General features: G+C 40.2%; 1 protein-coding gene across 1 annotated transcript in view; it reads left to right on the top strand.

Annotated features, from left to right (window-relative positions):
• The window catches only part of CUNHXorf58 (chromosome unknown CXorf58 homolog), a 30,011-nt gene extending 23,573 nt beyond the window's left edge, over window positions 1-6,438 (top strand). The window contains exons 7-9 of the mRNA XM_012448898.2: window positions 2,893-3,122; window positions 5,681-5,837; window positions 6,379-6,438. Of these exons, the coding sequence (XP_012304321.1) occupies window positions 2,893-3,122; window positions 5,681-5,837; window positions 6,379-6,438 (447 nt within the window). The remainder of the gene's footprint in view (window positions 1-2,892; window positions 3,123-5,680; window positions 5,838-6,378) is intronic.
• Window positions 6,439-12,524: the final 6,086 nt, after the last annotated feature.

Genomic DNA, 12,524 nt, shown 5'->3' with positions numbered 1-12,524 from the left:
TTGGGAAACAAAAAGGCAACACAACTATATACTTTTCTGTGTGTGAAATGAATAACAGATTCACAATGACCAGTCACTGATTGACTTTGGAAGGTATGACCTGATTTGTCACTAATCATGATGAACATCTGTCATTTACATTGTGAACTTTGAGCTGAAGAGCTAGCAACAGGAGGCTGGGTGTGGTGGCTCACACCTGTAATCCCAGCACTTTGGGAGGCCGAGGTGGGTGGATCACCTGAGGTCAGGAGTTTGAGACCAGCCTGGCCAATGTGGTGAAACCCTGTGTCTGTTAAAACTGTCTCTATTAAAATTAGTCGAGCGTGGTGGTGCATGCCTGTAGTCCCAGCTACTTGGGAGGCTGAGGCAGGAGAATTGCTTGAATTCAGGAGGTGGAGGTTGCAGTAAGCTGAGATCATGCCACTACACTCCAACCTGGATGATAAAGCAAGACTCCATCTCAAAAAAAAGGTTTGAAAAGGCCAGGTGCAGTGGCTCATGTCTGTAATCCCAACACTTGGGGAGGCAGAGGCCAGAGGATCACTTTAGCCTAAGAATTTGAGATCTGCCTGGGCAAAATGGCGAGACCCCATTCTCCAGAAAAGAGAAAAAAAGATGAAATGGTGCAAAGGTAGGATTGCCTCCTCTGTATGTGTATGTGTGTATGTGTGTGTGTGTGAGTGTGAGGGTGTGTATGTTGAGAGTATATGTGTATGTGCATCTGTGTGTGTGTGTGCGCTTGAAAGCATGAATGTGACTGTGTAATATACCCTAAAGGCCTTGTTGTTACTCTGTTTCCTAGCACTATAGCTCCTCCTGCCCCATCCCTGGCTCTTAAATGCACAATTATAATGTTAAATTGATGATATATATTTATATTTTTAATTCCTAATTTGATATCATTTTAAATTGGAAAAAAAGAAAAGTGAGATCTCTCTCTCTCTCTCTGTCTCTCTCTCTTTTTCTCTTTCTTTCTTTCTGGAGTCTCACTCTATCACCCAGGCTGGAGTGCAGTGTTGCGATCTCAGCTCACTACAACCTCCACCTCCCAGGTTCAAGTGATTCTCCTGCCTCTGCCTCCTGAGTAGATGGGATTACAGGTGTGCACCACCACGGCCAGCTAATTTTTGTATTTTAGTAGAGACAGGCTTTTACCGTGTTAATCAGGCTGGTCTCGAACTTCTGAGCTCATTATTTGCCTGCCTTGGCCTCCCAAAGTGCTGGGATTACAGGTGTGAGCCACAACACCTAGCCGAAAAGTGGGATTTCTGCAAATACTCCAAATGAAAATAGTGAAATTCTCCACTTCATTCTAGAAATGAACTCATATTGCTAAAAAGATTTGGACAAAAGTCCTCTCAACAACCTGGACAATATAGTGAGACCCCATCTCTACAAAAAATTTAAAAATTGGCCAGCCATGGTGGCTCACGCCTGTAATCCCAGCACTTTGGGAGGCCAAGGCAGGTGGATCACCTGAGGTCAGGAGTTCGAGACCAGCCTGGCCAACATGATGAAACCCCGTCTCTACTAAAAATATAAAAAATTAACCAGGTGTGGTGGACACCTGTAATCCCAGCTACTCTGGAGGCTGAGGCAGGAGAATCGCTTGAACATAGGAGGCGGAGGTTGCAGTGAGCTGAGATCGTGCCACTGCACTCCAGCCTGGGCAACAAGAGCGAAACTCCATCTCAAAAAAAAAAAAATTAGCCAGACATGGTGGTGTGTACCTGTAGTCTCAGCCACTAAGGAGGATCACTGGAGCCCGGGAGGTTGAGGCTGCTAGCCATGATCATGTCACTGCACTCCAGCCTGGGTGACAGAACGAGACCCTGTCTCAAAAAAAATAAGAAAAAGTCCTCTCAGCCCAAGTACATCATGAACAAGCTCTACCATATATGCAGAACACATAGCTATTATCATTAATTTTTAGGCCTAACTTAGATCTGAGTTATATTTGCCATAAAAATGTAGATGCATTAAATAAATATTTAGTGAGTGTGATACTATGTGCATCATACTGTGTAGCATAGTTCCTGCCTTCCAATAAGGGAGCTAAGTCATACACAGATAACAAAAACATGGAGTAGTCAGTAATAAGAGTCATAGAAGAGCAATGCCGATAAAGTTCAGAGATGGAATCAAAAAATCCTTTTGGATGAAGTGACATTTGAGTGGAACCATAGGAAATATGTCTAAAACCATTTTAGAGCACCCACAACCAATCAATTTTTTTTTTTCTTTTGAGACAGGGTCTTACTCTCTTGCCCTGGCCGGAGTGCAGTGGTGCAGTTTTGGCTCACTGCAACCTCTGCCTCCTGGGCTCAGGTGATCCTCCTGCCTCAGCCTGCTGAGTAGCTGGGACTACAGGCATGCGCCACCATGCCTGGCTAATTTTTGTATTTTTAGTAGAAATGGGGTTTTGCCATGTTGGCCAGGCTGGTCTTGAACTCCCAACCTCAAGTTGGGAGACCACCTGCCTCAGCCTCCCAAAGTGCAGGGATTACACACCGGGCCAACTAATCATTCTTAATTGTTTTTTCTTTTCTTTCTTATTTTTTATTTTATTGAGACGAAGTCACTCTATCACCCAGGCTGGAGTGCAATGGTCCTATCTTGGCTCATTGCATCATCTTGCAACCTCTGCCTCCCGGGTTCAAGCCATTCTCCTGCCTCAGCCTCCTGAGTAGCTGGGACTACAGGCATGTGCCACCACGCCCTGCTAATTTTTGCATTTTTAGTAGAAATGGGGATTCACCATGTTGGCCAGGCTGGTCTCGAACTCCTGACCTCAGGTGATCCACCTACCTCGGTCTCCCAAAGTTCTGGGATTATAGGTGTGAGCCACCCCACCTAGCCAACTAATCATTCTTAATTGTTTTTTCCATACAGTATCGCAGTTTTCTGGATGAGGCCCCAGCGTCTTCTGGTGGCAGAAATAACAGCTGGCGAAAATTAAACCTTGAGAACATTCCCAGATCAATGCTAATATATGACATAGTTCATTATTCAGAGTCTGGAGTAATCTCAACCCGTCTACGAAACGAAATGAAGTTTCTGTCACGGAGACCAGTAACAGAAGAGATGCATAAGCATCAGCTACAGATTGTTTCTGAAATTAGGTAAAACAGATTCTTCATTGGGGTTACAATACTAGGGGCATATCCGAAACTGTTCACATTCTGCCCGATAGCTCACTAAAGATAATAGAATATATGGAAAAAATAGGGTTGGGGCAGATTGCTCAAAACTTAGGCAACTTTGTAAACAGAGCACTAACAAAAACAACAATTGGTACTTGGGGAGATAACTTGTACCACTAGATAGGCAGCTCAGTGTAGCTGGAGGCTCCCACAGAAAATATACAAACAACAACCATAGAGTGGAGATGCTGGCAACTCTTTAATTAGAGCAGGTAGTGGGCATGGGGACAGTGCACGTAGAAGTGGGACCCTGGGCCAGCGTGGTTGCCTTTTAAGTGGACATGAGAGACAGTTCAATCTGCCAAGAACCAGGAGCCTTTCAAGGCCAGAGTGGGGGTGGGGAAAGAGTAGGGTGGAGGGCAGTGAGGGCGAGTTGGGGGTGGGGTGTGTCTCTCTGGGAAGACAGCATTTGATGCAGGTACTCGTTTTTGTTTTCATGAATAAAGCCAAAAGGGCTCCCCTCGCCCCTGCAGCACAGAGCTAAGGGCTTTTTCCTTTTCTGCTGAAGGTTATAATTCTATTCTTGCTACTCTGGCTTCCTTTGCCTAGGAAAAATTGCATATAAATTAGAGTGACGTCATTCCCCTTTTTACCAATAGCATGTGAGCCAGTTCACATTGTAGAAATGCATGTTGTGGCAAAATAGATGTATTATGATCTGAAACAACATGGACAGAATATAACCGCTCCAATTATATTCCTTTTCTCTTCCCATTACTAAGCCTCTCTTAGCCCATCTTATTTACAAATTGAGCTGCTTTCTTAAAAAAAGAAAGAGATAATAATATGGAAGAAGACCTACTGGTAATCTATTTTCACACTCTTATAATTGAAATGAAAAATACTCCCTCTGTACATGAAGAAGATACTGATGACCTACTGTCAAGCAAACATGCCAGGGTTTTTCTCAGCAGTAGAGATGAGTGATTCTGACCCAATAACATAATTTAACCCATATATTTTATGATCAAGGCTATACATTTGCCAGACAGATGGCCTGGTTTAGGGCACAGTCTGTCATCATGAAATAGATTTTCTCTAACTCATCCATATGAGCACTGAATATAGAATTTAACCCTATTACCACCAAGGTCAAATAAATGATGTAATTTTCTCTGCCACCATATATAACCCTGGTCTCCCTGCTATTTGGATTTATCCTACTGAGTATCCAATAATAAGTCATTTAAGAGCCAAATAAGTAGCCAAATTCTTAATCAATTGAAGAGGAAAAAATACTTTCATAAAAGCATCTATGAGGCTGGGTGCAGTGGTTCACGCCTGTAATCCCAGCTCTTTAGGAGGCAGAGGCAGGCGGATCACCTGAGGTCGCCAGTTCGAGACCAGCCTGGCCAACATGCAGAAACCCCGTCTCTACTAAAAATACGAAACATTAGCCAGGCGTGGTGGCACATGCCTATAATACCATCTACTCGGGAGGCTGAGGTAGGAGAATCGCTTGAACCTGGGAGGCAGCGGTTGCGGTGAGTTGAGATCGCGACATTGCACTCCAGCCTGGGCAACAAGAGTGAAACTCCAACTCAAAAAAAAAAAATGCATCTTTAAATGCAGTTGTAGCTTAGCATCTCCCAGAAGCAAACCCTGAGACAGAGATTTGAGTGTAAGTGGTTTATTTGGGAGGTGATCCCAGGAACCACTGAAGGGAGAGGGTAGAAAAGTGGAAGGCAGCCAAAACAGTGTGTGTTAGCAAGCAAGTTACCACTGCGGGTAACTGAAGCTTAATCCCCCCTGGGAATGTCAGAGCCAATGTAGAACATGCAACTCAGAATTATCCCACAGAGGGGAAGGGAATTACAGTATTGATACATCAACACCCATCAGTCATTGGTTAAGGGTTGCTTAGGAAGGGAGATATTCATTCTCTGGCATTTTTGACCTCCCCTGCACATGGGCTGTGCTTTTCGTTTATATTTATCTTTTTTTTCCCTTGTCATTACCTCCAAGTCAGGGCTTTGCTTTTCAAAGAAAGCTTTCAGGCTGAGTGATGCAGATGCTGGCAGTTGAAAGTTGAGTCTATGTGCCTTATAATGTTAAGGACAAGGGGATTATGGGCATAGCATCTGATCCCAGCACTGATAAAAACAGCTTGTTTCTCCAACCATTATGAAATGTAATACTTTTTTGTGTTAGTAGATGGTGTAAAAAAGTAAGATTCAAATGGCTACTACACAGCATTTTCTAGGAAAGCTAATTTTAAACTGATATCAGGTTTTATAATTTTTATCATCATCACTGTCAATATCACCTGTACACCTTCATAAGTGCCAGATAAAGATCTATGCTATGTAAACTCAAGCAGAAATGATAACTTTAACCTAAAAGCTTACATGCAATGCTGTTCCAATGTTGCTAAGGTCTGTATTTTCTAGAGAAATCTTTAATAAAATTTGAAACTTGCTTTGCGTTTAAATTTTATTCTGTGTGATTTTTTTGTTTTTAATACAAACATTTTCTAGGTCTCTACCACCTTTAACTATCCGACCTCCATATCGGCCCTATAAACAGCAAAATCAAGTTAAATATCTGGGTCGTCGATCCAAGCAAGCTCTAATGAAAGTTGAAAAAATGAAAAAAGTTTATTTGGCTAAAGAAAAAAATACTTCTCAGGCAACCGTAAGTTTAACTTATACTGAATTCATTGTTTTGGACAATATTCAAACTGTCTGTAAGTAGCTGTACTTACATAAATGGAATTTTCCTAAAGTTCAAGGCTGAAACACATTTGACACATTTTATCATGGATAATATAAAGCTAATTTCATCTTGGTAACATTTTTAAAATATTCTTAATATTGGTAGCAGTCCTGATAAAAACCAGCTGTTCTGGCTCCATATCAGCATGAGTCGGCAAAAAAAAATTATTGTCTGTATGTTGACACTGCTGATTCAGCACATCTCTGATGGTGCTTTTCTCAAAATGGAAGTCATTTCTATCTAAACTTACCAAGAACTATACTATATAAAGTCTGCCTCAGTATACTTTTACATCATAGGAATTTACAGTGGACATGTATTCATATATTACTTTGTAATTTTAAAAAAAAATCACTGTAAATATTTTGGGATGAGGATAAATATAGTCAAATATTAAAATACAAAGTAGTAAAAAACCAAATATATAACACTTCCCACTTTTATTGATAATTCTGCCTAGGAACCTAAAATGGACACCTCAGGTGCGAAGGATAATTTTCATCTCCACTCCAGCTTTTGACATTGTGAAAACTAAGGAATCTACATCACAAAGTCAACTGAAAAAACTAAAAAAGGACTCATTTTCTGGTATCAAAATTTGTCAGCTGGTAATTCTCCATCATGATAATGCACAGCTAACTGACAGAAAACCCAAGTTGTTTAACAATCTGCTTGTCTGTCTATAAATGATGCATATGAGTAATAAAGAAAAATAACATAGAAGCAAGTCCTGAGTATCCTCTTCAGAGTTTTGCTCTTGTTGCCGAGGCTGGACAACAGTGGCACAATCTCCACTCACCGCAACCTCTGCCTCCTGAGTTCAAGTGATTCTCCTTCCTCAGCCTCCTAAGTAGCTGAGATTATAGGCATGCACCACCACACCTGGCTAATTTTGTATTTTTAGTAGAGATGGGTTTCTCCATGTTAGTCAGGCTGGTGTCGAACTCCCAACCTCAGGTGATTCAGCCCGCCTAGGCCTCCCCAAAGTGCTGGGATTATACCTGTGAGTCACCACGCCTGGCTGAGTATCTCTCTTAACTAAATGTGTGACATATTTTAAGCCTTTTTGTATTGCCGTAGGAACACATTCTTCTACTGACAGAATTTTAATCTAAACAAATTATTTCTATTAATTGCCATTTAATTAGCAGTATACAGTTTTGTTCAAGAAATTATGAGTAAATTAGTCCCTGAGACTTTTATCTGATTTGGATTTTCCTTCATTTAAACAAATATCTGAACAGGCCATGCTTAGCATAAATATTAGAATTCACAGAATGAAAGACTGCTTTTGAGTCAGCTTCCAGTGTCTTTTTTTAAGTTGAAATTTGCTTTTACAGAACAGCTTGTGAATGACCTATTCTGAATTATAATAAAAGTAATAATGGATTTATTGCTACAGGAGGCATGACATGGCATACCTAATTATTATTGAGCATGAGAAGCACCTGGAACAGAATGTTGCATCTGCTTTAATGTACTTTGGTTATTTTTCAAGTATCAAGTCTGTTTGGAGTAATATTTATCAATTTCATTTTGAACTGATAAATTGTCATTCCTGATATAGTACAAATTATTGATTTCTTTTGTGATCTAGGCTGTTGGATCATATCAAACTTTACACAGAGGCTATGATAATTAAAGTGCAATCATTTATTGAACTTTAAAAATCCAATTTTTTATTTTACTTAACATTTAAAACACGTAGGTTGATTGCTTATCTAATTCAGGCATGGCAGCCTGTAAGAGGATCTCATGCTCTACTAAAATATTCTCTTACATGATAAAGAATATTGAAGTAAATGTGTATGATTCTCACTAGAATATATTTAACATAAATGTGCACTCTTTGATATTAATGCATTGTCATTTGATATCCAAAAATGCAATGGTAATCCCCTTGTTTTCAGAGCTTGTCCTGGACACTGGTTAAATAGAAAAACACTTATTTGTCCTCGTGAGTCACACATGTTTTCATTCATTAATTTGGAATGTAGTCTCTCATCTGATCAAATGCATATCAGAGTCTGTGTACCTATAATATGTGTAAGAACAAAGGAAGATTTTAGGTAGCAAGAGGGAGAGAAAAGACAAAGGAAGGACATCTTCATGTTTCACGATTCCCACTTCTCATATTTCATTAGCTATAACTTTGTCTCATTGTAACACCTAGCTACAGGAGAGGCTGGGAAATGTATTTTTGTTTGGAGCATTTATGTATCCAACTAAAATTCTGTTGTTATAAAAGAAAGGGTAGCGGATATTAAGGCACAACTAGCTTCTGCTTCCAGAGATCATGTCTTCTATTGATTCTTTTAACTCACATTAAACAATATAGCCACATCACAGAAAATCCTTTTAAAAGTAGAATTATATATAATCCCATTACCATAATATAACGACTGTTTTTATTTGCTTATCCCTTTCTAATCTGTCTAAATGCATACATATTTTTCATATGGTTGTAATAATAGCTAACATATGGATTTAAACTTTTCACTTATATCTTAAACATAATCCACTTAAAAATAATTTCATGGGTATACAATAGCCCATTGAATTGATAAAGCATAATTTATCTACCACACTCATATCATTGGATATTTCAGTTGTTTCTAATTTTTCACTACTATAGGTAATTAACATTAGAATGAACATCTTCATACACAGTCTTCTTTTGATTTTTCTGTTATTTTTAACCTAATTGCACTATAATCAGAGTATGATTTGTGTGATACTGATTCTAGAAAACTTGTTGAGACTTGCTTTATAGCCAAGCACATTGTCCATTTTCATAAAAGTTTCTTGTACTCTTAAGAAAAATGTGCTTGCTTATACCCATTACTGGAGGTAACAGAAAAAAAAAAAAAGATTAAAACAAAAAGAAAAAAAATAAAAAGAAAAAGAAAAATGTGCATTTGGCCAGACGTGGTGGCTCACCCCTGTAATCCTAACACTTGAGGAGGCTGAGGTAGGCGGATCACCTAAGGTCAAGAGTTCGAGAAACAAACAGTGCTAGGTGGTAAAACTTCGTCTCTACTAAAAATACAAAAAATTAGTGCCTGTAATGCCAGCTACCCAAGAGGCTGAGGCAGGAGAATTTCTGGAACCCAGGAGGTGGAGGCTGCAGTGAGCGGAGATCGCAACACTGCACTCCAGCCTGGGCAACAGAGGGAGACTCTGTCTCAAAAAAAAAAAAAAAGAAAGAAAAAGAAAAAAAGAAAACTGTGCATTCTCTACAGTTGGATAAAAAGTTCTGTACATGTCCTTCTGATCAAGCTTGTTAATTATATTTTTTTGTTTTCTATATGCTACTCTATATGTTTTCTATATGCTACTAAGTGCTCGAACACATTTCCCAGCTTTTTTTGCAGCTATGTTGGGACCCTGTGAACTGACTTCTGGCCAGAGTAATGTGGGCAGAAGTAACGCATACCACTTCTAGCCTTGGCCCCTAAAATAAATCAAAAATAAATTTTTGATCTATGTGAGGTCAATTATTGAGAAAGGTATATGTTATATATGTCCTACTATGGTGGAAACTTGTCAGTTTCTCCTCATAATTCTTTTTTTGCTTTGTTATTTGACGATATTATTAGGTACATATATAATTTGGAATTAGCATCTCTTCCTGGTGAATTTAATCTGTTGTCATTATGTAGTTACTTCCTTTCTTTTTTTTTAGAGATAGGGTTTCACTCTGTTGCACAGGCTGGAGTGCAGTGGCACAATCATAGCTCACTGCAGCCTCGACCTCCTAAGCTCAGGTGATCCTCCAGCCTCGGTCTCCCAAGTAGCTAGGACTTAAGGACTACAGGTGGGCACCACCAAACCTAGCTAATTTTTTTTTATGTTTTTATTCTTTTTTATTTTTTTTAAAGATGGGGTTTCACCATATTGGTCAGGCTGGTCTCAAACTTCTGACCTCAGGTGATCCGCCCATCTCAGCCTCCCAAAGTACTGGATTACAGGTGTGAGCCACTGCGCCCGGCTCTATGTTTTTATTCTTGTAGAGACGGGGTCTCACTATGTTGCCCAGGCTGATCTGGAACTCCTGGTTTCAAGTGATCCTCCCACCTCAGTTTCCCAAAGTGCTGGAATTATAGGCATGAGCCATGACTGCTGGTCCCTTTATTCCTAATAATGCATTTTGCCTAGAAGACTTTTTTTTTTAAACGGATTCTTGCTCTGTCACCCAGGCAGGAGTACAGTGGTGGGATCTCGGCTCACTGCAACCTCCGCCTCCCGGGTTCGAGCAATTCTCCTGCTTCAGCCTCCTGAGTAGCTGGGATCACAGGCATACAGCACCACACCCAGCTAATTTTTAAAGATTTTAGTAGAGACGGGGTTTCACCATGTTGGTCAGGCTGGTCTCGAACTCCTGACCTCAGGTGATCCACCCACCTCTGCCTCCCAGAGTGCTGGGATTACAGGCATGAGCCACCACACCCAGCTGGAAGACTATTTTGTCCAATGTGAAAAGAGCTACTCTAGCTTTCTTCTGGTTAGTGTCTGCCTGGCATATCCCTTTCCATCTTTTTAATTTTTCAACCTTTTCATGTGTCAGAGACTGGATAGATGCTCACGGACTTCATGTTCTCTTCCTGGGAACACATTTCCCAGCATTTTTTTTTTTTTGCAGCTATGTTGGGACCCTGTGAAATAACTTCTGGCCAGAGGAATGTGGGCAGAAGCGATGTATACCACTTCTAGCCTTGGCCCTTAAAATAAACATGGTCTTCTATTCTCCCCCTCCATTCCCCCTCGTTCCTGTGGCTGGAGGCAAGGAACTCCATGGTGGTAGAAGTAGGATTGAAGGATTCCAGATTCCTCTGTCAGTGATTGAAGGAGAGACAGCCAGAGCAGCAGCCTGACTTGATGAACTGTAATGTGAGCAAGAAATAAACTTTGTTGTGTTAAGCCCCAATAATCTTAGGAGTTATTTGCTACAACAGATAACATTAATCATTCTGATATAATGTCAAATACACTGTCTGTGTTTTAGGTTTTCTCCAGCATACAGCAAATATCTAGATTGTTTTTAATTCAATCCCAGGACATCTGTCTTTTAACTGGTGAGTTTAATTAATTTACAGTTTATTGCAATTTTAATTAATTGCTAACATATTTGGAATTATTTTTACCATTTTATTTTGTGCTATCTCTCCTGCATTTTCTTTGTCCCCTGCCGTTCCTGTTTTCTTTCAGATTTCAATTCTACTTTTTCCCCCCTACTGTTTTGGAAGTTATACACTCTGGGATTTTATTTTCTTGTTGTTTTTGAGACGGTGTCTCGCTTTGTCACCCAGGCTGGAATGCAGTGGTGCCATTTTGGCTCACTGCAACCTCTGCCTCCTGGGTTCTAGCAATTCTCCTGCCTCAGCCTCCCAAGTAGCTGAGACTACAGGTACCTACCACCATGCCCGGCTAATTTTTGTATTTTTAGTAGAGATGGGGTTTCACCATGTTGCCCAGGCTGGTCTTGAACTCCTGGACTCAAGTGATCCTCCTGCCTCAGCCTCCCAAAGTGCTAGGATTACAGGCATGAACCACCACGCCTGGTCAACTCTGTTTTTTTTTTCTGTTTGTTTTTTTCCTCCACCTCCTCCTCCTCCCTCTGTTCTTATTAGTCATTACGTGTAAATTTTGGCATGTGTTCTTAAAATCTAAAGTTAATCAACAGCTCCACTCTCCTCCCAAACTAAGCATGCTAATCACCATTCTTTTGTCTTACAGGTTATTGTTGTGTCTAATATTTTAGCCCTATCTTGTTTTTAAGTTCCAACTTAGACATTATTACTGTTTTATAAATCTCAGACTTTCCTTCTGAGATCATTTTTCTTTATCCCGATGTATATTCTTAAAAGCTCTTTTAAGGAGCATCTTTTGGTAATAATTACTCTTTCAGTTTTTGGTTTTCTGGAAATGTCCTCATTTTGCCCCGATTCTTAAATATGTAATTTAGGTAGCTATCAAATTCTACATTGGCAGTGGTTTTCTCTCAGCAATGTGAAGTCTTATTCCACTGTCTTCTGGCTGCCGCCTCCAGTCTAGTTGTTATTCCTTTTAAATGATCTCTCATTTTTCTCTGACAACTTTTAAGATTTTCTCTTTCTATTTTGTGTTCTTCAGTTATATTGAAGAAGATTGACTCTCCCATGTTCTTTCTCTATTTCCATTTATTTTCACCTTACTGTCCTTTGAGGGTCTGACTTTATGTAGAGGTCTCATTTTCAACCCCCTCCCTTACCTGAGCACAAGATCTTACCTTCTACACACCTGAGGTCATTCAAATCCAAAACTCAGCTGGGCGCACCAGTAATCCTAGCACTTTGGGAGGCTGAGGCAGGTGCATCACCTGAGGTCAGGAGTTCGAGACCAGCCTGACCAATAGGATGAAACCCCATCTCTACTAAGATACAAAAATTAGCTAGGCATGGTGGTGGGTGCCTGTAATCCCAGCTAGTGGGGAGACTGAGGCAGGAGAATCACTTGAACCCAGAAGGCGGAGGTTGCAGTGAGCCGAGATTGTGTCATTGCACTCCAGCCTGGGCAACAAGAGCAGAACTCCATCTCAAAAAAAAAAAACCTCCAAAACTTTAGGTC

The sequence above is a fragment of the Aotus nancymaae genome, unplaced genomic scaffold (assembly GCF_030222135.1).
Source record: "Aotus nancymaae isolate 86718 unplaced genomic scaffold, 86718_ANA_hifiasm-v0.15.2.pri h1tg000058l, whole genome shotgun sequence".
NCBI classification, from domain to species: Eukaryota; Metazoa; Chordata; class Mammalia; order Primates; family Aotidae; genus Aotus; species Aotus nancymaae.
Note: the sequence above shows the minus strand (reverse complement) of the source record. Positions and strands in the feature narration are given on the sequence as shown.